Here is a 27,424-nt window from a genome sequence, read left to right on the forward strand (position 1 = left end):
GATCCGCCCCCTTTCTGAGTTCATCATGTACTGCCACCATGACCGACTCGGTAGAGTGCTGGGGTCTAAAACCTGCCATGCTGGTCCAGGAACTCTGAACTTTCAATGAAGGAGCCAAGGCAGCTGGAGACATGAGCCTCCAGTAATTTACCCAGGAAGGGAAGCAGGGATATTGGCCGAAAGTTGCTGAGGGTGGCTGGGTCCGCCCCAGGTTTTTTAAGGATAGGTGTAACAATGGCTGATTTAAAGGAGCTGGGGACCGTACCTTGGCAGAGGGAATTTTTGAGCAGGGAAAGGGGGACCTCAGGGAGGCCAAGGAAAACCTGGCGAGTAATGTGGGCGGGGCAACTATCAGAGGGAGAGCCCGAGCGAACTCTGCAGAGGAGCGGATGAAAGGTATCTTTTGTGACTGGGGGGGAGTTCAACAGGGAAACGGAGTTTATTGGGGGACACCCTGAGTCGAATCCCGGGTCAGGTTTAGGGATGCTTGCTTTAATAAGAACTATCTTCTCAACGAAGTAATTGCTAAGGGAGTCACAGAGGGGCTGAGAAAACAAGGGAGTCATCGTGACCCGGTCAGGTTTAGCAAGTTCATCCACTATCGTGAAAATCTCCCTCGATTTATTTGATGAGTTAAGAATTTTCTGCGAGAAATACTCCGTTTTGGCAGCAAGAATAGCAGCTTTGTATTCTTTCAAGGCCGACAGAAAGACAAGCTTCTTACAAGAGCAGTAGTCGACCCTCCACTTGCGCTCTGCTTGCCGGAGGGCTAGTTTCATATCGGATAGGTCTTTGGTGAACCAACGCTGGGCGCCGTGGGGCCGCTTTGTCCTAAGTCTCCTTAATGGGGCAAATGTGTCCCGGGCGTCTGCCAGCCAAGTGTGGATATTCTCAGCCTGAGCTTGGACCGACAAGGGGAGACCATCCACCCCAATCAGAGGAGGAATCGTTGTGGCCAGCGAGAGACAGAGTGAGGGGAGGTCAACTCAGCCCCAGTTTCGAGTAGGTGGAGGATTACTGGGGCGTGCTGAGGTTATTGACGACTTGAGAACAGCAAAGGAGATGAAGAAATGGTCTGACCAGGCACAAGGGGAGATCTGTACGTTAAGGACGTCCTGATTCAATGACCACATCTGGTCGAGGATATGTCCCTTGACATGGGTCGGCACGTGAATAAACTGGAGAAAGTTAAGACCAGCTAGTAGTTCAGTGAACTCCCTAGAGGGGGCACTTTCGTGGAGAGCATTAGGCCAGTAGTTAAAATCCCCAATTACGAGGATACTGGCGTTGTTTATTGCCAGTTCAGCTATCATGCTGTCAAAGTGGTGCAGGAAGCTGGGCGACTGACCGGGGGGGCGGTAGAATAAAACAAAAGTGAGAGGAAGGGGATCCAACTCCAGTTTAAAAATAACATAATCCGCAGAAGGTATAGGAAGCATAGTGAGAGACTTAGATTTGTAAGAATGAGAGATAATGGCTGCCACCCCCCCTCCGATTTTCCCTTGGACGCGGTTTGCATGAAGGACATAGTAGCCATCAGGGACGGCTGCCAGGATACTATATGGGGTTAGACACGCACCGTTGAGTAAACCAAAAGTTGAATTGATAGAAAGTTGTCGTGTGCAAGCCAGGGCTACGCTGTCTGAACAAATCAGCGTTAAAGTCAATACCATATCGCAATCTCCCAATGGGAGTTGTCCCCCAGTGCACCGCGTTGAGAGATACCCAAAGGTATAATGAAGTTCAAATAAAGACCAAGTTAATTCCAAGTCAATTTGTAATTGTATTAATCATCTCATCATTACAAATTTCTTAATTTTCATCCATGCGATAAAGTAAATTTTTTGGGTTTGAAACTATACATCCAAAATTCATTATTTCCATATCCCTATGCATTTCGGGCTTGTCCAGCCCTTCATCAGGGGAATAGTCTGTGAAAAAATAAAAAACGGACTGATATCAGTGGTGATATCTGCTTTACAAACTTCACATTAAACACACATTATTTCAATGAGAAAACAACTGTTGTTTAAACATCAAATCATCCTCAAAGAGCTTCATGCATAATCGTACATTCAACTGTGGACCTAATGTTGAATGAATATCAATATTATCAATATTAATAGTGAACTACGTAGTGAAACAGAATCTAAAGAACCGCCACCAAACGATTATTATTGACATTGAGTAAAAAGAATCCAGTTAAATACAAATTCGGTGAAGACAGGTGTCTGATTTCAAATGAACTATAGGTCGCGTATACAGTGTAAAGAAGATACACCCTCCACCACGTTAAACAAACCATGACCGGGGGGGCGTGGCCTGGAGCCGTCGATGGTGGACGTGTAGTTCCCCAGCTCCGTCCTTAGCCCTGTAATACTAGCTGACTATCCTGCATTCCCCTACCTGCAGCCCACCTGATCCCTACCTGGATTGTCTCTGGGGGCGTGCGGCGTGGAGCGGTGTGACTCTCCACCTGGCAGTCCGCTCCTCCGGCGAGTTCGGAAGAAGGAGCCTGTTGCGGCCAGTGAGACGCCGTGAAGCCCCGGCCTCGCCTGACTGGCCTGGCCGGCCTACCCCCTGCCCTCTTCGCGGTCCAGTCGGACCAGGGCTTGGACTCCTGCATTGTTCCCGATCGGGGCTACGGTGAGTGGGGTGGTCCCCTACGTGGTCCTGGGACCCCGCTGCCCTCCGGCCCGGCTGCTTCGCGGTGGCCTGACTGCCTGCTGCGGGACGCGGGAATACTCCTGGGCTGTCCTCCCCCCGCCCGCAGAGATACCGGGACCCCGGCGCTTCACCGCGGGGTCACACACAGACGGGCAGACAACCTGTGTGCTCTACTGCCGCCACCACGAGCCCAGCTCCGTCCATAGCGGGCTTTCCGACATTCCTTGCCAGGCCGGCCTGACAACATTGCGGTCCTGCGTCATCTTGTCCGCGACGAGTCCCCCCTGGACCATAGCGCTCTTGCTCTGCCTGCCCCTGGACCACTGGCCGGAGACCCTGGGCGTCCTGCTCAGAGCGACGAGCATTACCAGCACGCAGTCCTCAGGTACAAAGACCAGAAGTGGGGAAGGACACATAGCGCTTTGACGCCTTTTACTGAGCGCTGCGGCCCTGACTCGTGCCACGCTACCAGCGGATGCGAATAGCTATACAGTGCACTGGACCCCGCCATTTCTCCCACACCTCTGGCTCGGTGGCGCTGGGGCTATAACTGCTTGAGGGACTACCGAGGCGCACCTGCCCATCCCCGGCGTTGTGACACCGAGTTGTTACTCAGTACTGCGACTACCAACCCTGGGGTCTTCGCTAGTTTCACCTCAGCCCAACACGAGGTGGTCCCTCCATAACCACTGCTAGACGCCTGCCAGGACTGCAGCGGACTGCTGCACACACTACAGCGCCATCCTGCTCACGAGATCCATGGGCAGGCACAGGGACAAACCCCGGGCCCATGGCTCACAGATGGACGCGCAATCAACGGGCTCAGACGACCCACTGGCCTCCTCCAACATGGAAGTCGTTCCACCGACTGGTAAGGGATCACAGGACGCCAAGCTGGATCTGATACTGAATGAGATACGCGCGACGCGAGAGGCGCTTGAAACGCGCATGGACACCATAGCGACTGGGCTGTCTCTGCTGAAGGCTGATCATAACAAGTTGGCGGACAGGGTGGCGGAGCACAAAATAGCGCTCGACGACCTGATCCCGCAGCAGACGGCACATTCCGCGAAATTGGAAAACGTGGAGAAACAGCTGAAGAGACTCTGGGATAGGGTGGACGATGCGGAAGGACGTGCCCGCCGCAACAACGTCCGCATCCTGGGCATTCCGGAGAGAAGCGAGGGAAGGGACCCCACGCGATTCGTGGAAGATTGGCTGCGGAAGCTGGTGGGCCAGAGAGACCTCACCGCCCTCTACAGTGTGGAACGAGCTCACAGAGTGCCATCGAAGCCCCCACAGCCGGGGGCGCCTCCTCGCCCCCTGATAGCTCGGCTCCTCCACTTCAGAGACCGAGAAACAGTCCTCCGAGCAGCCAGGGAGGAAGCACCGATACGCTTCGAGGATGCGAATATATCAGTCTACCCTGATTTCACTCCCACTGTGCAGCGGGCCAGGTCCACCTTCCTCGGGGTGAAACGTAATTTACGGGACAGGAACATGAAATATGCCCTTTTGTTCCCTGCTCGGCTCAAAATCCTGCATAACAATAGGTCCCATTTTTTCGACTCGCCTGAGGAGGCAGCGGAGTGGATGGAGGTTACCCTGTCCCCGCCGACATCGCAGGACCCGCTCACAGGCCACCGAGGGGGCTCCCGCAGGAGCTCGCCGGGACGACGGAACACCACTCACAGTCCCGACCACCATTCCTCCCATGGAACATCGACAGTGGTGCATCCCCTTGGACACACAGCCGTGGACCACTCTTCGACTTCGCCGCGACGGCGTCTCACTGAAGCGGCGCTGGCCGCCCACGACGCGGGAGCACCCGGAGACAGACTCACCGACACCACCGACACCCGCACTGAGGTATCTGGCTCAGTTGACAGCTTACAGCTCTACCCAAAGATCACAGCCCAGATGGCGGCGGAGTTCTGAGACACGAAGCAATTGATCCTCTTCGGGTGGTAACGTATGACTATTCCCCCCTCCTACACGTATGGTGGGTTGCATGTGTGGGGGCCCATACTCTTGTGGGCTTTCAAACTCACGCAGATCGTTCTGTGCCGTACGACGGAGGCCTACCACCCCCGGTATGCACACGAACTTGACTGACTTGTGCCCACGTTGGGCATCATGGTTTGGCTCCTGGGTACGTTGGCTCAGGGACCCTTTTGTTCAGGGGTTAAATGTTTGCGAGACACTCTCATTTTTATGTATAACAAGACATGTGGGGTCACCCAGGAGATTCGAATTACTGTACCACACGAAGGGTGATGGGGCCTCTTAACAACTACCAATTGTGCACCTGGAATGTGCGGGGCATGGGATCAGTGCACAAGCGACATCGGATCCTGGCACAGCTTAACCGCAGGGGGACGCAGATTGCTTGTTTGCAGGAGACACATTTGAACGCTGCTGAAGCGGTGAAGCTGCGAAAGAAGTGGAGAGGGCAACTTTTTTCCACCTCATATTCTGCATTCTCTAGGGGGGCGGCGATTTGGCTACGTGGCTCAATTCCATTCCAGATGTTAGAGCAACGGATTGATCGGGAGGGTCGCTATGTGTTTGTGCGGGACTATTGGATGGGGAGGCGGTTGTCATTGGATGTGTGTACTCACCTAATGTAAACCAGTCGGACTTCTTGCAAACTGTCAATGAGGTGATTGCGGGTTGGGCTGATCTTCGCTGGTTCATCGGGGGCGATTTCAATGCTGTTCTTGATGTTGGGCTAGATAGATCACATCCCCCATTACAGGCTACCGAGAGCAGGAAACAGGCAGACGCGCTTGCGAGTTGGGCTGAGGGCTGGGGCTTGGCGGATGTGTGGCGAAGCGTACACCCTATGGATAGGGAATACACCTTTTACTCCCCCCCCCATCAGCTTCATACCAGAATTGACCACGTTTTTTGCTCCCGCTCCCTTCTAACATTAATTGTCCAGACCCAACACATGGGGAAAACCCTGTCGGACCACAACCCCGTGGAGGTTATATGGCAGTGGGGTAGACGACTGGCTCCCATCCCGACTTGGCGACTGTCTCCTGATCTCCTTGAGGATTCGGTCTTCCGGTCCTCCCTGTCCGATACTATTGACACCTTTTTCTCCACAAATGCACACACAGCTAGCTCCCGACAGATAGAAAGGGACACTTTCAAAGTCTGTCTTAGGGGGGCTGCCATGGCCACTAGAGTGGGGAGGAGAAGTGAGGTGATTGGCCGACTGAAAGAGGTGGAGGGCTCCCTTGCGTCCCTGGAGAATGAGGCAGCGGGCACCAATGTTCCCTTTACACCACTGCAAGAAGCACATATTAGACACGCAGAGCTTCTGGAAGACCTGCGGCTTATAGACTACAGGGAATACACGAATAGGCAACACTCACAGGCAGACCGAGCTGGCCCCCTCCTGGCCCGACTATTGCGGGACTCCCCGATCAGCCAACCCATTTTGAGGGTCTTGGACCAATCTGGCCGTCCAGCTACCACCCAAATAGGGATTAATACAGCGTTCCAGGAGTATTACGCTTCACTGTACGATCCCCCGCAGCCCATGTCAGCGCCCGCCCTTGAGGCCTTCATGGAAGGTTTGGCTCTACCACAACTTACTGCCACCCAACAGGACGACTTGAAACGTGCGGTTTCAGTGGCGGAAATTAGGCAGGCGATACGTGCCCTTCCGAGGGGTAAGACCCCTGGCACGGATGGCCTCCCGGCTGAATTTTACGCGACATTTATTGAAGTCCTGGCGCCCCGATTGCACACTGTTTATTCGGAGGCTCTGCGTACTTCCTCTCTACCGCAATCATCCATGCAAGCGTTGATTACTTCCCTCCTGAAGCCGGCCAAGGATGGTCTACAGCTGGCCGATTACAGACCCCTGTCCCTTCTCAATACTGATTCTAAAATATTGAACAAGGTACTAGCGTCCCGGCTCGTTCAGTATGTGCCTCAGCTGGTCCACCCGGATCAGTGTGGTTTTGTAACGGGCCGCAATACGGCCATGAACCTTAGGCGCCTGGCCCAGCTCATGCTCGGAGAGAACGTGATCACGGACTCCGAAGGCTGCATATCTCTGGACTTGAAACAAGCGTTCGACTCATTGAGGTGGGACTATATGTTTTCCACTCTGGCAGGCTTCGGAATACCGCCGGAATTCCTTGCTTGGGTCAGATTGCTGTATACCACCCCCACGGCTAGAGTACGCACCTCCCATCAAATTTCAGGCCCCATTGCTATAGCGCGAGGCACCAGGCAGGGATGCCCGCTCTCTCCTCTCCTCTTCGTCCTTGCCCTAGAACCATTGCTTTGTAGACTTCGGTTGCTGGCCCCCCACTATGGTATACGACGGCATGGTACGGATCACATGGTATCTGCATATGCGGATGACCTCATATTATATTTTAGGAACCTGAGAGGCGACTTGTGCCCGGTCTCCCGGGTCTTTGAGGATTTTAGAGAAATCTCTGGCCTCACCATCAGTGCATCTAAGTCCTATGGGTTCGCCTTTACAGCGGTGGACGGTTCGGCCCCCCTACTTTTTGCCCCCCATACTTTCCAGATGGCGGACACCACCTTCCGTTATCTTGGGATACAGATATATAGAGAGGCGGACATGATGATAGATGGCAATTTAGGGAGGGCTATCAGGGCGTTGAAGTCACAAATTCAGTTCTGGCTGACATTGCCGCTCTCCATACCCGGCAGGGTGGCTATATCCAAGATGGTGATGCTACCCCGCCTCATCTATTACTTCACCAATCTGCCATTCCAGATCCCGGCGGTGACGTTTCGGACCCTCGACTCCCTCCTCACCGAGCTTGTGTGGGGTCATGGCCGTCGGCGTATAGGTCTGGCCAAGCTACAGCTTCCCTCTGATTCCGGCGGTATGGGCTTGCCGGACTTCAGGGCGTATAATTATGCATGCCAGCTACAATGGCTCGCTTACTGGGTGGCGGGCCGTAATCTTCATGAGATTGCTGTTTCAAAGGAAGACCACGCTAAGGGGAGAGTGCACACCTTGCTACTACCTGGCTCGGATCTACCTAGAAACGCCCCACCGCTTCTCAAACTGGCGGTTACGTACTGGCGGAAAGCAATAAAATACACATCCCCCGGAACACCCTATGCCCCCACAGTACCTCTGTTGGGAATACCTCTGGGCCTGGGCACCCTTACGTCGACCCTACTGGGGCCCTGGCATGATGCAGGTGCCGCAAATGTGGGAGACCTCTATGCAGAGGGACACCTGTTATCGTTTGAGGACTTCCAGACCAAGCAGGGCATCCCCGACGGCTCCTTTCTTCTACACGCTGGTCTCCGCCATTATCTTACACGCAAATGGTCGCCGGACGGGCAGGAACCTGGTATGAACCCCCTCGTCGCAATGCTCTACCTCATGGGAACGGGTGGCCATCTGACCAGGTGGCTCACGGCTAGCATAAAAGCGGGTAGGGCACTTACACTGATACCACTGAGGGCGGCGTGGGAAACAGACATAGGGAGGCCGTTGCGAGACACTGAGTGGAAACGCATACTACAGTTCCCCAAAAAGGTAGCCAGGAACCCCAAATACAGGTTCATACAACTAATGCTACTGCACAGAGCTTACCTGACACCATACCGCCTCCATGTGATGTTCCCTGCATCCAAAAGCAACTGCCCCAGATGTGATACAGACGAAGCGAAACTGGTACATATGTTATGGCAATGCCCTAAACTAGGGTATTTCTGGTCCACTGTACATACCTCCCTTGAACAGGCCGGTGCTCTATCCAGGTCCCCTACACTAGAATATACAATACTGGGATTGGGACCATCAACACGCACCAGGTCCGTGGCGACGCGCTTCTCTGATCTGGCTCTGTTACTGGCGAAGCGCGCTATCACGATCAGATGGAAATCGTCTAAACCACCTGACCCTGACCTGTGGAGGGCGGAGGTAATACGCTGGGGTAAGGCGGAGGGTGAGGCCCTACAGAGAGAGGAACGAAGGGGGCACAAGAGGACTCCGATCTCCTTGGATTGGTTCGCTATAGTGGGGGCATTTGAGGCTGACAATGCTGACGATGAAGAGGACGCGAGTGAGTAGCCACATGTGGTACGGCTGAGCCCTACTTCACTCTTCCATGCACGGCTACAACCCACGGTGCACTATGTTGGGGTGCGAAAGACCCTGTCCCATAGTACATGCTACCATACCATATCTGTGTGTTCGAATTCTAATGTGTTAATTCATTGGGCGTCACCCACTTGTCGATTTTTACCTGATGTACCTGTTCAGAGAGTGTCGGGTGGGATTTCATGTGGGTGGAGGGAGGGTTCGGGTATAGTTGGGACTGTTCGTTTGAAGCAGAATGGAAATGAAAATGATAAATCTAATACACTATGACTCTTTCTATGATCTGAGCAAGCATGTATGTACCACGAAGATTGTTCATATGCTCATATATATATGGAACTGTATACATGTTGCTGCTCGAAATACTATGCTAATAAACAGATTTAAAAAAATAAAAAAAATTAAAAAAAACCATGACCAGTCGTGCCCGACTTTTTGTGCCAAAAAAGTCGGTCAGAGATGCGGAAAATACTCACTGGAAAGGTGTTACCGAGACGCTATGATCACAGCTCTCCGTTAGCGTTAAAGGTTTGTGCTCATGTGAGTGTAGAAATAGCACACAAGGTGCGTTCGCGTTTAGACAACAACGATGGACTGTTTACTCGTCCGAAGTGTGGGGGCCATTTTGGAACAGTTAGAGAGCAGAATCAAACGGGGGCCATGGTGGAAAGGTGAAGAAACGGTGATAACGAAAACAAATACCTCACTTATGAAAGACTAAAGTGCACAAAACGAGTATGAAAACACATGGGGGACCCAATCACAGGGCTGAATGATCGCATGGAATTTCTTTGCTATCTCGAAACAGATTAATTATGTTTTTAACTCATGATTATCCTGAATTGTTATGTATTATCATGCGTATCATTGTACCTATATGCATTTATATCTCACTTTTGCTCTTTCACCCTTTTTTAGACATTGTATTTCGGATTGGGTCCCCCATGAGTTTTCATACTCGTTTTGTGCACTTTAGTCTTTCATGAGTGAGGTATTTGTTTTCGTTATCACTGTTTCTTCACCTTTCCATCATGGCCCCCGTTTGATTCTGCTCTCTAACTGTTCCAAAATGGCCCCCACACTTCGGACGAGTAAACAGTCCGTCGTTGTTGTCTAAACGCGAACACACCTTGTGTGCTATTTTTACACTCACATGAGCACAAACCTTTAACGCTAATGGAGAGCTGTGATTCATAGCGTCTCGGTAACACATTTCCAGTGAGTATTTTCCGCATCTCTGACAACCTTTTTTGGCACAAAAAGTCGGGCACGACTGGTCATGGTTTGTTTAACGTGGTGGAGGGTGTATCTTCTTTACACTGTATACGCGACCTATAGTTCATTTGAAATCAGACACCTGTCTTCACCGAATTTGTATTTAACTGGATTCTTTTTACTTGATGTCAATAACAATCGTTTGGTGGCGGTTCTTTAGATTCTGTTTCACTACGTAGTTCACTATTAATATTGATAATATTGATATTTATTCAACATTAGGTCCACAGTTGAATGTACGATTATGCATGAAGCTCTTTGAGGATGATTTGATGTTTAAACAACAGTTGTTTTCTCATTGAAATAATGTGTGTTTAATGTGAAGTTTGTAGAGCAGATATCACCACTGATATCAGTCCGTTTTTTATTTTTTCACAGACTATTCCCCTGATGAAGGGCTGGACAAGCCCGAAATGCATAGGGATATGGAAATAATGAATTTTGGATGTATAGTTTCAAACCCAAAAAATTTACTTTATCGCATGGATGAAAATTAAGAAATTTGTAATGATGAGATGATTAATACAATTACAAATGGACTTGGATTTAACTTGGTCTTTATTTGAACTTCATTATACCTTTGGGTATCTGTTAACGCGGTGCACGGCTGCCAGGATGTCAGGGGTGGAATCTGCTGTAAGCCAAGTTTCAGACAACATAAGTATGTCCGGCTTCACTGTGTCGAGAAGATAGAATATCTCAACCTGGTGTTTAACCAGCGAGCGGATATTCAGATACCAATTAGACAGGCAGTCGTGTTTAGCAGCCGGGCCGTTTGGAGGGGAATTGGTTGGTAAAGGGTCCAAGTCAGGGACACTGGTTGGCAGCACAGCAACAGCATGGATGGGGAGGGGATGTTGCGCCGGGCTGGGGCAATCGCGGTTGTCTAGAGTGGGCATAGGCTTGGAAAGGAGCACTCTACCACGTAGAGAAAGCATCTCCTCTGCCGAGTACACCCAAGTGGATGGCCGCCCAGCAGGGGGACTGGCCCCTGGTCCCGGCCGTGCGCGGATGGGCGCAGACGGGCTTGCCTTAGGCGCGCCACCGGCACGCCCGCTGCGCGCATCTGTGCGCGTCGTGACCTGCATCGAATTATAAGGAGGGGGTGGAGGTAGGAGCGCTAGACCGGTCACCTCCCTCGACCGGAAGTAGGTAATCCCCAACAAGTGTCGCAGCCAATGGGCTCCCTCCACATCAATCGAGCTCGTAATCAGCTCGTGGTGGACCGGGGAGTCCAGCGGCGCAACCACCCAACTGGGAAGGTAGGAAAGGAAATGTGGAGTGAAGTAAAAAGCAGCACACAGCTATTTTATCAGCTTGAGTAAAAGTAAAGTGCAAAAGTTTAAAATAAAATCACCGCACAGCCGTAAGCAGCAGCGCATCCAGCGCGCGTCCTCCCTGCACCTGTTTTTGAAGAGGAGGAGGTAGGAGCGCTAGACTGCTCACCTCCCTCGACCGGAAGTAGGTAATCCCCAACAAGTGTCGCAGCCAATGGGCTGCATCCACATCAATCGAGCTCGTAATCAGCTCGCGGTGGACCGGGGAGTCCAGCGGCGCAACCACCCAACAGGGAAGGTAGGGAAGGAAATGTGGAGTGAAGTAAAAAGCAGCACACAGCTATTTCATCAGCTTGAGTAAAAGTAAAGTGCAAAAGTTTAAAATAAAATCACCGCACAGCCGTAAGCAGCAGCACGTCTCTTGTATTCTCTCACCCTACCTTCTTGACTTTGAAGACAGCTATGATGTGCTCGGTCCTGGATGCCTATATGATTCGCATGTTGCTGCTTTGCACACTACACTGCCAGCCTTCAGGAGGGTAAGGACCTCAAGACTGGCCTTCGCTTCTACTGGGTCGCCATGCTACTGTGCCTCAAGTCCCCTGCTTTGTTACATTTCCTTACCTTGCACAGGCGGCTTCCCCATGATCCACCCTCCATCTAGTATGTTCAGTTTGCTGCTTCCCATGACTCCTGCCTTCGCAGGTCGCTTACCTTGAAGAGCGCTGCATTTATCTGCTCACCCCTTGAGCCTACTTTGCACCTTTGCAAATTTCCATCTTTCATGTGGTTCCTTACCTTGAAAAGGGCTGCGTCCTCATTCTCCCGGTAGTCCTGCTTGGCTGCATGCTTCCATGGGATCCGGAAGATGGTTTTCTCCGCATTCTCCCAATGCAGGCCTGGGTACCGGCCACTGTCCACCTGGGCAATTAGCCATTCCCTTAACTTCATCTGGGTCACCAGCTCAGACATGGTAGTTACAAACCCCAGAAAAATGTCCAAAAACTGTTTTTCAGGAGCCCTTGAGTTCCTGCTCCTAATAATCACAGATATCCCAGAAGCCCTAGAACCCCCCTAATTAAAGACACCCCAGGAACCCTGCTCCCTAATCCGTCTTGAGTATTGATGCTGCCAGGAATTGTAGCCCAGTCTCTCCCAGGTGCAGCAAACCAGAAACACTCATACGGCCGCTCCACTGAATTCAAAGAAACCCCCAGTGGAAAGGGATTGCTCCCCCAAATGCAGACGCCCCTCGGGAACGTCTCTGGTGACACTTGGAGGACCCTAATTGCCTCTATTCTGCTGCTCTTCTAGGCACTATCGGACCCCGATCTTTTCCTAGTGTTTAACCATCCCTCAGATCTCCGCATCTTCTCAGGGACCACGATCCTGAACTTGCCTGACTCCGATTTTCTCCCCACTTCTGCCCTTCTCCTGCTATCTCGGTACTCCTGATTTTCTCCTGAGGGTCTCCTAAACCTCCCCTGTTAGGCAATCTTCTCCTGATTTCTTCCTGACTCCCGATCTTCCCCTGACTCCCGATCTTCTCCTGCCTCCTGATTTTATCCTAATCTTCCCCCGGCAGACACTTTCTCCGGATCCTGCCTTCACTCTCGAACTTCCCCTGGATTCCGATCTCCTCCTCAACTCTCCGCCTCCTTATCTTCTCCTAGCTCCTGATCTTCTCTTGCCGGGGTTCCGATTTCCCTTGCACTCCCGATCGACCCCTGATTTTCTCTTGTCTCTGCCCTCGCCGGAACCTCGGTTTCCTACTTCCTGGCTCCCTTTTCCCGGCTTCCTGGTTGCGTCTCACCTACCCCGGGGCATCTCCCGGGCGTTGCACCCTCCGATCGGCGGAGCCTGAAAGTGAAACCACGCGGGCTCTTCCTCCTGACGCTGCTTTCGGTTCTGAAGGAACACGTGTGCAGACTCCAGATCAGAGCCAGCTGGCCCCCGCCCCCTCGCACCCCCAGCCCGAGGCAGCTTCCCCTGCACAGACCTGCTCTCCGAGGATCAAGTATTGATCCTGTTTCCGGTGCCTCAGTGTGTCTCAGCTTCACTCTGAATTGTACTGAACGTGAGAAAACCACACACACAGCTACTGCTGTCTTGGAAGACTGCCAAAAGGGCGCTTACGCTGGCCCCGAACTTGCACCTCTGCATTTTCTATTCTAGTCTTTTAGTTTCACTTTCAGCAACGCGCACGACAGCCGGGACAGAAAACTTTTTTTTTGTGTCTATTTATATAGCGCCAACTCGACCGGATGGTATTGGAGCGCTTTACATGAGCCCCGTATTTGCTTTACACATTTAGGCACGGGGAGATTAAGTGATTTGCCCTGAATTTGACCACAATTTGCGTATTTTGTGAAGTTTAAACTGTTGAGGTTAGGGGGAATTAAACACCTTTGTAAATCGAGGACTAGACGCGCAAACTGATGTAGTAACACTTCTCAACAGGAAATCTGAGAGGCTTAAAAAAACAAGCATTTACAATGCAATGGTTTCGAAATATCAACAGATTTAAAGGGTAAGTTATCAAAGTCATTACCTACAACGTGCCCTTTCCCACACAGGAGGGGAAAACAGGGTAGCACTGGACGTGGAACCCTAACAGTGTGCAATTACGGCTACTTCAAACCTGATCAAATGTAATTAAATCTGTCCTTAATCATAACATTGCTCTTGTCGAAAGGGTGTTGCAAGGAGTCAGTTTTCAATCACACCCAAACCAGACTTAAGTTAAAGTGAAAAAGCATGTACGCACGTGGTGGCAGGCAAGGTGCGGCTAGAAGTGCGGAGTTGCATGAATAATTGTTTTTTTCATTCCACAGCCTTGGAAGCAGATCTTTTTAAAGTGCCAGAAGGCATTGACCATGCACGTTTTCGTGTTTTCAGGTCTTGATGTCCTGCTAACTTGAATCAGGCCACTAAACTTGAAGCATGCATTTGTATGAGCTGTTGCAAGTGATATATCTGTAAGCCAAACTTTTTAGAAAGTGTTACTGATACTTGCTGAAGCGGCACACGGCTGTAGTAGGTTTGTATTCCACAAGAGTCATCTCAGGCAAAACAGAACCCAATTTTCATTTCCATCTAAAACGTTTGTTACTTAAAAAAAAAAAAAAACACTGAAACCTACACTTTTATTTATCTTTCGCATTTTTCAGGCACAAGGGAACAAGCTACATCCAAGTCGCCATGACAGGGTCTCGGTCTGAAGCTTGGGGGGGAAGGATAGTTTGCCAGTGGGAGAAGCACATGAGAAACAGCTTGCAACAGGACGAAGACAGAAACATGTGGAAAGTGCATGAGGGAGAGAGCTGGAAAATATGTATTCTCAGGGGGTGCTTAAGCAAAAAAAAAAAAAATAGTTCTCTAAAGTGAGCAGTGGAAGAATAAAAGTCATACCAGTCAAAGGATGGTAAAGAGTCTATGCTACAGGGGAGGAACAAACACAAGAACAAGATGCACAAGAAAAGCCATCGACTATGAAACAAAACATGAAAGTGACCATGAAGCCATCCAATGGTAAGTCCACTGTAAGTTCTTGGTAAGCCTACAAAAGGTGTTTTCCAACCAGACAGCTTGCACTGACTGGTGGATAAATCCTAAAAAGCTACCTGCTAGGTTGGGTTGCAAGATAAAAATTCAATAAGCTTTGACAAAGCTAATAGGCTTGGTCTTAGCAGGGTGGCATAGTGGTTATTTTTTACTTTATATTGAAAACAAATACGTACCACAATTATACAAAGAATACAAAAACAACACTTCCTAAACATGCAGGCATATGTTAAAAATTACTGGCATATGGAAAAGGTAATCTTTAAGAAAAAAAAGGAAAAGAGCAAAAGCACTGGTGAAATAAAGTACTAGCTTACCAGCCAGGGCACTGAAGTGCACTTTATTTTAGGTGAATGTGCATATGTGATGAGGAAAAATCCTTCACTCACAGTGCAAGAGAAACAGTGACTGAAGTGCGCTGCTACATTTCTCCCCTATCTTTTCCTATTGTGGCCAATAGCAAAATGAAATAAACAGCTGAAAAGTGGGGGTGCTAGGTGGCACACGAGCGAAATGGCCACATCTATGTGAGGCTCCCGCTGTCCAGCTAATTATATTTTAATTATCCTGTATATTTCGATCCTCTGCTGCATCATTAAACACTGCCCATGAAAGCCTAATGTGCGGTTCACCTGATGGAGAGAGCGACCTGGCCGTACTGCGAGATCGGAGGTGTCGGTGACGGCTGATGCCTGCCTGTGGAGAGACGTTGGAATCAGAGTGGAGCGCGGGGCTGATACCGCAATCAAGCGAGTGCCATGGTTCCCCTGTGGGTGGCAGGCCGCGCGGGGAGGAAAGTGTCACCTGCGCAACAGTGACTGTGATGGTCAGGGACAAATAGACGTAAATGCCCCACTGTGCTGCCCTTAAAAAAATCGCCCAGCTTTTAAAGTGAAGGAACTGGCGAACATCACGTTATCGTTGGTTTATGCTACGCGGCAACCGGGAGGCGGCCATTTTGAAAACAGTCGAGATCAGCCCAAGACCCAGGACTGCCAGAGGCGAGTGCACTGCATAACAGGCAAGGAGAAAGAGGGGTGACTACGGACCATTAACGTAATTGCTGCAGAAGGCGTGGACCCTTGGCTGAATGGCAGCGCGACGCTCATAAGATATACATAGAAATGGCAGGCAAGAGCTACGCAACAGACGCGGTGCCAGGAAAACAACCAGGCCACGTGGATAGTAATGGCAGTTGTAAGTTGAATGATGCCCGGCGGAGGCAGGAGTGAATGCTGATAACCAAAACGGAGTGTTGTACTTCCCTGGTAGGGAACTCGACGCACGATGAATGTTTAAAAAAACAACAAGAAATAGTGCAACTCGAATTGAGAGCAGTGGTGGAATTCTGACACACACAAACTGGATGACATATGCGTTACCGCTGATATACATTGCACTGATTACTAAAAGACATAAGGCGGGAAAGTGCGGTGCTATTACTTCCATGGCAACTTAAATTAAAAAACGCACGAAAACCGGAGCACAGGCACAAAGACGACAGCCATGCACGATAACCTGAGCATACATACCGGGCGAAGACGGAGACGACAGCCACGAGCCAAGCACGACATAACACAGAGACCACAGGCAACCAAATGACAAAAACATGGCTTGAAAAAGAAAAAAAAAACACCGCCGCATGACGTAGGGAAAGGGGTGGGATGAGTAAAAATCGCGGGAACGCCCACGAATCTGCTCCGGCAATGATGGGCAGATCTGTCTTCCAATGGCTAGCCTCCATTTATGGAGCTAGCCAATGGAAGACAGAGGCGGGAGAAAGCTCCATACTTCTAAACAAAAGTTTTCGCCTGCGCGATACTGCTTGCTCAGTAAACGCCAGGCGAAACCTAAAAAGGAAGCCTAAAAACTCTGATTATAAAGGCTTGCTGAAGTGTGCTGTAATTCGTATTTATCCAACAACAGCAGTGGTTGATTATAAGGTCACTCTACTGTATTAACCAACATAAATATGTATTCAACCCTTTGTCTTCGGACAAAGGACATGTGATCCCTCTAGAAATACAGAAAGGGATACCGCTTCTTTCTGCATCCCCTCCCCCACATGGCCCCTGCTTGCAATGAACTGCCTGGGTCCGTTAACTAAGGAAAACCCATATCACAAAAGGTTTTTTTTGGGCGATATTTAAATTTGTCAATAGTGATGCATCTTTACTCCTCACCGAATGGCCTCTTGAAATACCCCCAACATGAGATATGGCATTTTTGAAGTTTTGTTCCCTCATTTTTTATGTTTGCAGATTTATATACCGTGTATTTGACTGCAAAGTATTGGAGCACTATACATGAGCATCAATTACATTACACAAGGTCCCATTCATTTTTGTTAGGCACAGGAAGATTAAGGAATTTGCCCAGGCAAAAGATGTTGAACCCAAGTCGGGACTGTGACGTGGTTCTTCATTTCCATAGTCGGCAGCAATGTCAGTAACAGCACATCTTTTTAGCAAAAGGACTTTGGGGGAGGCAGGCTAGAAAGAGCCTTGCTCCCCCGGAGGTCTTCCGCTAGTGGTGCATGCCATAGGTCTGGGGATTTGAAAGCAGTGCTTTAAATGGGCCGGTGTTCACCGGTACGGAGTATCGGGACTTCTTAGATTTGTCACTCTGAGTACCGGCACTTCTCTTCTGCCAGAGGAGAGTACCGGTACTCATGAAAAGGGAGGTCACTGGCTGAGAGTGCAAATGAGAAGGTGGGGACGTTTCTGTCAGCCAAGGCGCCACTTCTGTAGCCCCCATCCGAGCCCCTGCTGAGCTAATCGGCAGGGCTCACTTGAATTTTGTGAGGTGCTCACGGTCACGCTGTGCTAAACAAAGCAGGGTGGAGATTCATTTTACCTGCTAGTGTGCGCGTGTGATTTCAAAGCGCAGCACTTCAGGTAGTGAAAAGTACATTAAACATATACATTTTAGCAGTGGCAAGGGCGGCAGATTCTCACACTTCCTGTACTTTCTCTGGATCAGAGGGTTAATGCCCAGACAATGGATGGAAGAGGCTCTTTGAGCGCTAATCTAACAGAGTTCTGCACTGAGAAACCCACATTCCTAAAAAAAGTCTCAATTACCCAGTGTGCCTGCATTTGCATGACTTTTTTTTTAAGAAAAACGCGTGCGAGAGAGAGAGAATCAAGGAATGCTCAGGAGGTATTTTAAAGAAAATGGGTGGCACGTTGTGTGTACATGTCTATGGTGACAAAGGTTCATGAATAACGTAGTAGGGAATGTTGGTGGGTGAGTGAGTGGATGGATGAGTGAGCTAGGGTGGATGTATTGATGGCTGGATGAGTGAATGGATGGATGAGTCAATGGATGGATGAGTGAATGGATGTATGGGTTAAAGAGGGTGGATGATTGGATAAAAGAGCGGATGATGGATGTGTAAGTGAAAGATTGGATGGATGGATGAATGGATTGAGGGAGGATGGATGACAGGGTGGATGATGGATGAGTGAAAGGGGGTATTGAGTGGATGGTATAAAGGAGTGGAAGGGTTGATGGATAGATGAGCAAAAGGATTGATGGATGAGTGAAAGGGTGGATAAAGAGCTGGATGAGTGAAAGGATGAATGGATAGGTTTAAGGATGGATGGATAGGTTTGGATATGAAGGGTGGACAGACGGAATGTTGAAAAACTGAATGATGGATGAAAAACCGAATAGACGACAGAATGTAAAGGGTAAATGGTGGACATCAGCAGGTAAATGGTTGGATGTAAGGATGAATGGATAGATCGATGGAAGAGACAAGAGATATCTTCTGGGGAGGGTCATGATGATTTGCTTCATTTGCTAGTTGCCATAAGAGCTTTGGTTTTATGTGGGGTTATTTTCAGTTTCTTCCTACTCACGTTCTCAAAAATATATAGTATTGTGCCAAACATCATCAATTAACAGTATGGCATTAAGAAAGTGCAACTATTGCAAAAAAAGGAAAAGTTAACATATTATCGCATTTCTCTTTCATTTTGTATAATGAGTTAACCTGCTTTGTTTATATAAACACATTTATCATGTGTTTTGTTGTGTGCTGCAACTATTATGTAAGTTGTTAATTATCATTATGTCTTGCCCTTAGCCCCGCCCCTAGCTCCGCCCAGCCCCGCCCACTCACTACAACTCTAGCTCATTTTAATGAGTACCTGCACTTATTTTTTCCCATTTAAAGCACTGTTTGAAAGGTTCTAGTCAATTAGGAGGAAGTCCTCGCTCTTCTGCAAGGAGGGTCATTAGGGGTTGGTTAAGACATCGTGAGGTGGAGATGTTGTAACAGAACAGGTGCGTTATTGCTGAATATGATTTACAGGATGTTTTCACTTGTGAGCAAATGCTGATAGGTTGTACAATGTAAGGAAGGAGAGAAAGCAGGGTTGGTTTCACTATGGTACAGGCGGATCCGCTCAGGAGGTGGGGGGTCGGTGAGTTTACAAATTGTCTCAGGTTAAGAGGTCACTTGAGCAGAGTTGGGAAAGACAAAGAGGAAAGCGGACCCCGGGAAGTCAGTTGAGTTCAACAAGATGGATAATTGTAGGGCAGGGGCGTTGGGGCATTCAGGAATACAGTGCATTAGCGAGGTTATAAAATGTAGTTGTATGGCATTTAATGTGATTGGTTATTAATGTGAAGCACACCTGTCTCATTAAAGTAGCCTCTTTCACACACTCACGGCGTCAAACGTCATTGGAATGCGCCCCTCGCCCGAAGGAGAGGAGACTGCCATTTCAGCCCGAGCCGCCCCCTTTCAAGGAATTGAAGGCAATAAGTTAATATACTGCAACCTAGACAAAGATCGGTTTCAGCAGCGCTTTATTGGTACTCTAGCAGTAGCCTCTGGCTCACATAGCCACTCCACATGTTAGTTGTCACTCCTTTACGCACGGCTCAGTTTTTCTGTGGCTTGAAGCGCCTTAACAGTCAATTCCTCGGTGCATTGCCCATCGGCAGGTCTGCCCTTGTATCGTAATGTGAACATATTTTTTCTCTCTGCGCCTCATACGTTTATGTGCAGCAGTTCTCAGCATCACACTGGGTATCACTCTCTACGATCAATACAGTGCTTTAATCCAACTTTATACGTCTATATAAAATATATGCAGTTTCCCACAGATATTCCTAAGGCAACGAGCAACTCAAAATCGCCACAATTTACCGGTCCAAGCCGCTACTGTACTTTAAAAAATGTCAAACGATCATGTTATTAATTTGTGCACATGACCCACAGCAAGGGGAGTTATTATTATTTTTAAGTTAGCTACCCGCACAGCCCCTGCTGTAATTGCACGGCATGCTGACACAACAGTAAACATTTATCAGAGTAAGTGGTTTATTACCTCAGTTTTGCCCTGGGTTATGCAGCCTTTCCTTCCTGAGTCACTAGCACGGATCTCAAGTGACTTCATTAGTGAGTTTAATTAGTCTCCAGTGACGCTATTACCGTCTGAGGGATATTTGGAGTCCTGTGTGAAATGAGTGATGATCTAATTCCAGCTTCCGGCAGTCAGGTGCTCGAATTGTAACTGGTGTGCAGCAGGCCCCGGTTGGCGCGCGCACTGATGGTCCAGCAGCAGCGAAGGGGAGCCGGAAACTGAAGTGCACCCTCACCCAGAGAAATAGGCCCCACAGATTTCCTGTTAGTTAAATTGGTGGGGGCAGTCTATTAAAACCTGCACTGTCGTTCCCCTGAGCTGTACGTGTTATATGGATTAATGTAGGATTTATGTTCACAGAACTAGTATCGATCCGCCCCCTTCGAAGTAAAATAATAAAAAAGTCCTTTTCACGGAGACTCAAAAGGGAAATGTGATTCCACTCTGGAGAAAGCCCCGGCTCCTGTAGCAATGTTCTCTCGCGCTGCAGTAGGTTGATTTAGAGCAGACACAGGTGCTTAGCTCATGCTGTCAGAAGATATCACGGTCTCGGGTTAATAACAGATAAAGCCCCTTTTTAATCCATTTCTTCTTTTGTTTTGGGTCACTAGGCCAGGTGTGCTCTTTTGTTATCGGAGTTTTAAAGTTCACAAGCAGGAAAAACCTCCCGTTCTGAACACAGATGTTACAGACCAGATACTTAACCAGCAGAGAACGTCTTGTAAACAGAAGCGCCGTGGCAGAAGGCGAAGTATAGCTTCCATGCCTGGAAAATACCTTTTCTAAGACGCCTCTTAAAATTATTTGCCATCTAGAAAATAAAACTGCGCTCTTTATCGTCATAGGTAATTCATTGCTTCTTAATTTCTTAGAATTTTTTGGTTAGGAGGTATATTTGTACTCGCCAAATATGGGACACAATGATGAAACAAGTCAGGTCCCGGGCCGCGCTGTGATTGGCTGACGTCACGGGGGTGTCCCGGGCCGGCAGCCAATCACAGCGCGGCCCGGGAATGACGTCACGGGGGTGTCCCGGGCCGGCAGCCAATCGCAGCGCGGCCCGGGACAAAGGGGCGGGGCTTAAAAAAAGCACCAGAAACGCCCCCGAATCGCGTTTTCGTGAGAAAGCGCGATTGACAGCCTCTGTCTCCCAATGGCTAGTCTCCATTTATGGAGCTAGCCAATTGGAAACAGAGGCTGTCCTAACCTCACTATTGAAAACAATAGATTTCGATCTGGGAGGGGCTTCGCCCCTCGCCAGGTTTCGAAACCTAAAAAACACACACACCCTGGAAATTGTATTATTGACTGATTGCGCCGCTGAGGTATTTCGACACATGGTTTATTTTAACCCTTGGGCTGCCGCATGGCCAGCTGCCGCTCATCCCTTTCCACTTGATGATAACCTGTCTGGAGCGTAGGTTAAATATGAGAAATGTCTTACTTGTTGGGGATGACGTTTAATGTCAAGAGTTCTTCAAAAGAGTGCACAATATAGATGGAATAAAATACCCCCAGCCATACAGCTGAAGGGTATTGCAAGTTACTGAGAAGTTCTGTGTAGATGAACGAAGTTGAATAAACGCAAAAATCTAGTGCAATGTGTTAAACACACCGCAAACATATAACATGTGTATTTGTAAGGCACACGTTCACCCATAAGTCTCTTGGCGCTGAATAACAGATGTTTATCGTTACCCAACGGTACTCATTTTATCGACCTCAGAAGGCTGAAAGGCCCCGCCAGAATTTGAACCTTTGACCATGAGATCGAACACAGGCCCCTGCAGATGACGCATCAGTCCACTGAACCACCAGAACCGGCACAAAGCACTTAGTAATCTGTTGCTATTAAAATCAATTTAATATGCGCCACATTACAAATGAACTGAAGCTAACAATGTGTTAATTTTTATGTTTTTCCTGCCGTGATCATCAGAGTGTAAAATATTAAATACGTTGCTGCAGATATTTCCTTCCTGCTGACCACTGTTTGTTTTAGAAAAGAAAAACCATAAGACTGGAAAGCCAGTTTTCGTTTCCATTGTCATTTAAACTGCAGCCGTAACTATGGTATGTGACCTCCATTTCGTCCTGCCAGGAGGCGTTATGGCTGTCAACTAAACCAGAATAGCTTATTACAGTTGAGTAGCTGCATGATTTCATTATTACAGGTGACTTGAGATGTTGCAAGTCACCTGTAAGGTGGAAATTAGAGACACGCTTTTATATAGGGATGGCAGGCGTCCATGTAATATATAATGTAAGACATATATTTAGTACTTTTATAACAATATACCTGTAGCACGCATAGGAAGATTAGTTCCAGTCTCTGGGAAGCTATAGGTATAGAAATCATAGATATAAAAAAAAGTATAACCTAAAACTGCGAGTTTACGGCTACAGTGATATATCCCATATGAACATGCACATAATGAATTTAAACAGTACACTGTTATAACAGACAAGGTTTAGGAGGGTTTTAAATATATATATTAACTGAATAAAACCAAAGTTAAAGAGGTTAGTCAGTGGAAAAATGCCAGCTAGAACGTAACATTTTAAACTAAAAAAACACCAAATTCACCATTTATAATTAAATGAAGTAATTTTAATTCACACCCTCACTATGCAGTGTTGTCATCAATGATGTAATTTCAGATGTCATCTGTGATGTCAAGAATGTTATACAATATGTCATGACTGATGTAATATCTGAGGTCATAAGTAGTGCATGACGAAGGTACCAGTTATAGTTACTTCAGTTTTTTAAATTTAAAATGTTATGTTTTAACTAATATTTTCACTAATTATAACATCGCTTTGACCTTTGCTTTTTTCCGTACGTTTCTGAGTTGTTGTTTTTTTAACTGTAAAGTAAGATATTATTTCCAGACACAACTATAACGCTACTTTACCCTTTTATTTCCAGTGAATTTCTGAGTTAATTTTAAAGGTAAAGTAACATTATAAAGGGATGTCATTTTAAGCAAGGCAGACCTCCTTGCTTTGTCAACGGGTGAGACACCAAAATATAATTGGCTGACCTATTTGCTTTAGCAGAGGATCATCACATCAACCTATTAAAAGCAGATTTTGTAGCTTTGTCAGAAAGTCATCAGAATCATTTATTGATAACCATATTCCAAAGTATTCCTCATAAATACACACATGGTAATGCGCAGCAATAATTGTCATAAAATTGTTTAAAACAAAGCTTTTTTCATTCCAAAAACCATAAATGTGTGTTTGAGTCTTTCTGTAGCACTCTTCAGGCCACAAAATGCAGCCATTAAACCATCCACAAAGGGTCACTGCACTCTGGCTTGAGAGCATACAGCTCCGGCGCAGAGTGCTTTAAAAATGAGGGTAAGGTCTCCTGAGGTCATGTATTCAAGGTCCAGGAGACGCGAAATTCTAAAAATAAACTTTTCTGGGTGGACTGCTGCACTCCTTGCAGCCCCCCCCCACAATATGTTTACAAGTTATTAGTTGCACCTGCTCCTCCCTGGGGGACCATTACAATGACAATATTTGCACTAAGCCCACACAGCACATTACGGGACAGTGTCCTGTCGGCTCTCCAGCCAGCACCAAAAGAATCAAAACACCTCCGGTTTCCTGCACGTGGTGAGTACCAATACAGGAGTGTAGACTTGGATAGTACTGAGGATGGGAAATTAAGCAGTCACTAAGATGGGGACAGTTACTTGTTGTGGGCCACACAGACTGCAGGCTAACTGTAAGGAAATTTCGGTAAGCGCTCCCGGTTATAATTGATAGACAGTGGGAAGCGCCGGGCTAACAGTGGAATATAGCACAGCCAGTTTTACAAAGTGGTTAGAATATATTTGGTTTGAATATAGAACTTTTTAACTTTACAGTGAGGATATAGTAGTAAGCTAGGATTTATGTCATAAACGAATAAGTTAATACGCGTATGTGTTCCCATTGGTCTTTAAATTTGTAGCTAAGAAAAGGGCCATAGCGCAACAAGGACCCATAAAAAAGACGGGCACATACTAAAGTAAGTTACCAATTTTTTTAACAACTATCAGAAGGGGGTACTGATCTTTGTGTTTTCATTTAAATCGTTTAGATTTTAATTACGGCTATCCCACCACCGTGGAAGAAGGAAAACCGGTTATAAGGCAAACTAAACCAGTTGACCGAAGGTGGGTGCAAAAGCATATGGAATTGTAGCAATAATAACTATAATTAATGAGCCAATATTGGGTCCATTACTTAATAAGCGCAATATTTGATTAATACAGGAGGTGACCAGTCCAGTGTGTTATGCAACTGGTCTACGAACCCCCACAACCAATTCTGTAGCAAGTTCTCCATCATAGATAAGTGCATATAAGTAAGTAGGTCAACATTATCAACATGACTACATCTGGGTTATAGTTAGAGGAATTAATAAAATATGGTTTTGTAGACCACCAAATTAAAAATATATATTTCTTTGTTCTTGTATGTGGTCCCCTATTAGGTATAAATCAGTTCTGGGTTCCTTCAAACAGAAAATTGGACCTACATATTAATGGCCATATAGTGTTTTGACTCCTAAGAATAGCTCACTGTAGGTAAGCACTGTATTATGCAGTGGCATTAAAATCATGTGTGTACAGGATGGTGATGAATGCATGCATATACTCGTGAGTAATATTAGGATAATTGGTGGATTGATTGCTACAGATGTTAAAAGGGTACTGTTGGGATCAAGAGGAGAATTGCGTTGGTATCACAAACTGAAGATGTTTTTCCTGCTTTTTTTCTTTCTTATTCTGAAATAATGAGTTAGAATAACTACAGTTTTTTTGTTCATACTTATGTTTTTAATCAAAACAATAATTGTCTTTAAGCATTCACTGATTTAATATATGTGTTTGAATTATAGATGTTTTAATCAGCGTGAGTACAGGTCACTGTAGTCATGAAAAAGAAGGTTCAAACATACTATACCTTCGAAACGCGTCAACGCCTGTTTACCATAAACTCACCACTCTTAATTTACTCCAAATGTTGATGAATTACGATACATCAGGGTGATTTTGTATAGATTTTAGTATTGTTATGGTACCTGATGACAAAGTTTAATGTCTTCATTAACTCTCGTGTTGTTATTTTAAAAAAAATGTGGCATTGTCATTGATATTGTTGTCTGTTGAGGGAAAGGATTTTTTTCCCCTTCTTGTATGACTTTTTTTAAAATCTTGTATTATATTTTTAATAAATTGATTATATCAATGTAGGTTTCTGTGCCAATATATTGACTATTGATTTTAACAGTGATCCCTCTGGTTGAATGATGAATGCTTGCTGTTTGAAATAGGCCTTCATTTGTTATAGAATGTTGTGAAGTTAGGTTAAAATTACTCCTAGAGGACATTCCTTTTTGAGTTCCTAGTTTGCTGCATTTTCCTACCTGTAAAAGGGTAGGCAGATTTCAACCGATAACCTTTAAGTATTGCCCGGCATTAGTCGCCTCTCATACCACTCGAAATTATCAAACAAAGAGGCAGGCGCTGTAGACTCGAAGGCAGGAAACAGAGGTTTATTCCGACGGAGCAGAACACATCAAATCAGACAACAGGGTATTTTCTCGAGGTGCTCTAACCACATCTCTGAGGCCTGGTCTCTTATACACAGGTTTATGGCTTTATTGTATGAAACATGTTCTTGTCAAATACTTTGAAGTACGGAAAGACATCCTCGGAATCCCCGCTTCAAGCCCGTTCCCACACACATTTACAGTAGAAGTCCCCACCCCGATCTCAGTAGGTGATGACTATCGCGCAGCTGGATATTCCGCCGATTCCCGGAATGTGTGTGGCTGATCGGATCTCATGGGGTGGGGGCTTTGATCAGTCATAGATCCTTTGAAGAGGGACAGCTTCCTACTGTAAGGGGCAATAAACTGCATCCGCAGGGCTAGGTGATGGCCTGGTATCGGGCCGGACAATCGGGCACAGAGGAAGGGGGTTCATCAAAGGATGTGCGATCATGAAAGGGACGGAGGGAGGTGTTAGCCGGGTACGGGATGTGGCTCCGAGGCAGGGCCGCGCTGAAGGGGTGGTTTATGGCCCAAGCATGTGAGAGCGGGGGCTGTCAGTGCGCGGGGGATGCTTGCGAGGTCAGAGAGGGAGAGAGAGAGACGCGCTGGCTATCGGCAGTGAGCAGAGAGGCCATGACATTCAAAATGGCTGCTACTTACGCGCACATATGAGCCTGAAAAGGGACAAGATGGCGCCGATAATGTTTACGTCGCAATCTAGATTTTAACAGTCCTCCCTTTTCAACATATCTAGCCAGATTGTCAATCTATGTCTATCCCCATCATATTACGGATTTCTACATCATACAAAGCTTTCATGCGTTCAGCTTCAAAGTCCAGAGTCTTAGGGCAGATACAGTTAGCAAAAAGTGAGCACAGGGGTGGCAAGCATTGAACACCCAGGCAGAATCCACATATTACGACAATCGGTATCAATATGATCATAAACAACCTCCACCCCCAGTCTTTTACAGTACTCCAGAACCAACTCCCAAGCGACCATTCTTCTTGTTCCTGATGAACTTCTGAGGAAAGTCTGTGGAGGTGTTCAATGGCTTTGTAGATTGAGGGCGAATTGTCTGGCATGTAGGTGCAGCAGCTGGACCCAATGATACGGCATGCTCCTCCACGATCCGCTAGAACAACGTCTAGAACAAGACGGTTCTGAAGGGCCACCAGGCGGACGGCCTGAAGCTCGGCTGTATTGTTTGTGAGGATGCCAGCTGTAATGTTCATCGTCATTTCAACTGCCTGGGTCAAATGTCGGATGGCACGGCTGTTCGCCATCGGACCCCAGAGTGGAACAAGTCCCTTCATTGCGTCCAGGAACTGTGCTCCTGTGGAGTCGGCTTGCTCAATGTCTCTTACTCGCTTTTGTCGATGATGGTTTGCTGGGGCCACATAGGTCGGAGGAAGGATGAAGGCAATGTAACAGGTACCTCCCCAACCCTTTGGGAGCCATGTGTAGGCTTATGTACCACAGACAAAGTACATGTTCGGAGAGGTGACAAAAGAGGGTGGATCAGTTGAGTCCAAAGTTCTGGTGATGCGACAAGTGCTGTGGCCCACCAACTGTGTCCCA

General features: G+C 47.5%; 1 protein-coding gene across 3 annotated transcripts in view; it reads right to left on the reverse strand.

Moving 5' to 3' along the window:
* The window catches only part of LOC144768246 (interferon regulatory factor 4-like), a 237,736-nt gene extending 224,347 nt beyond the window's left edge, over window positions 1–13,389 (reverse strand). Inside the window, exon 1 of one of the 3 annotated variants that reach the window (XM_078651763.1) lies at window positions 12,136–13,389. In XM_078651763.1, coding sequence (XP_078507889.1) covers window positions 12,136–12,309 — 174 coding nt within the window. In that variant the 5' untranslated portion in view covers window positions 12,310–13,389. The remainder of the gene's footprint in view (window positions 1–12,135) is intronic. The other 2 variants (XM_078651765.1, XM_078651764.1) reach the window with 2 other exon arrangements.
* Between the last annotated feature and the right edge of the window lie 14,035 nt (window positions 13,390–27,424).

This window comes from Lissotriton helveticus, chromosome 7 (genome assembly GCF_964261635.1).
Source record: "Lissotriton helveticus chromosome 7, aLisHel1.1, whole genome shotgun sequence".
In the NCBI taxonomy this organism is placed as follows: Eukaryota; Metazoa; Chordata; class Amphibia; order Caudata; family Salamandridae; genus Lissotriton; species Lissotriton helveticus.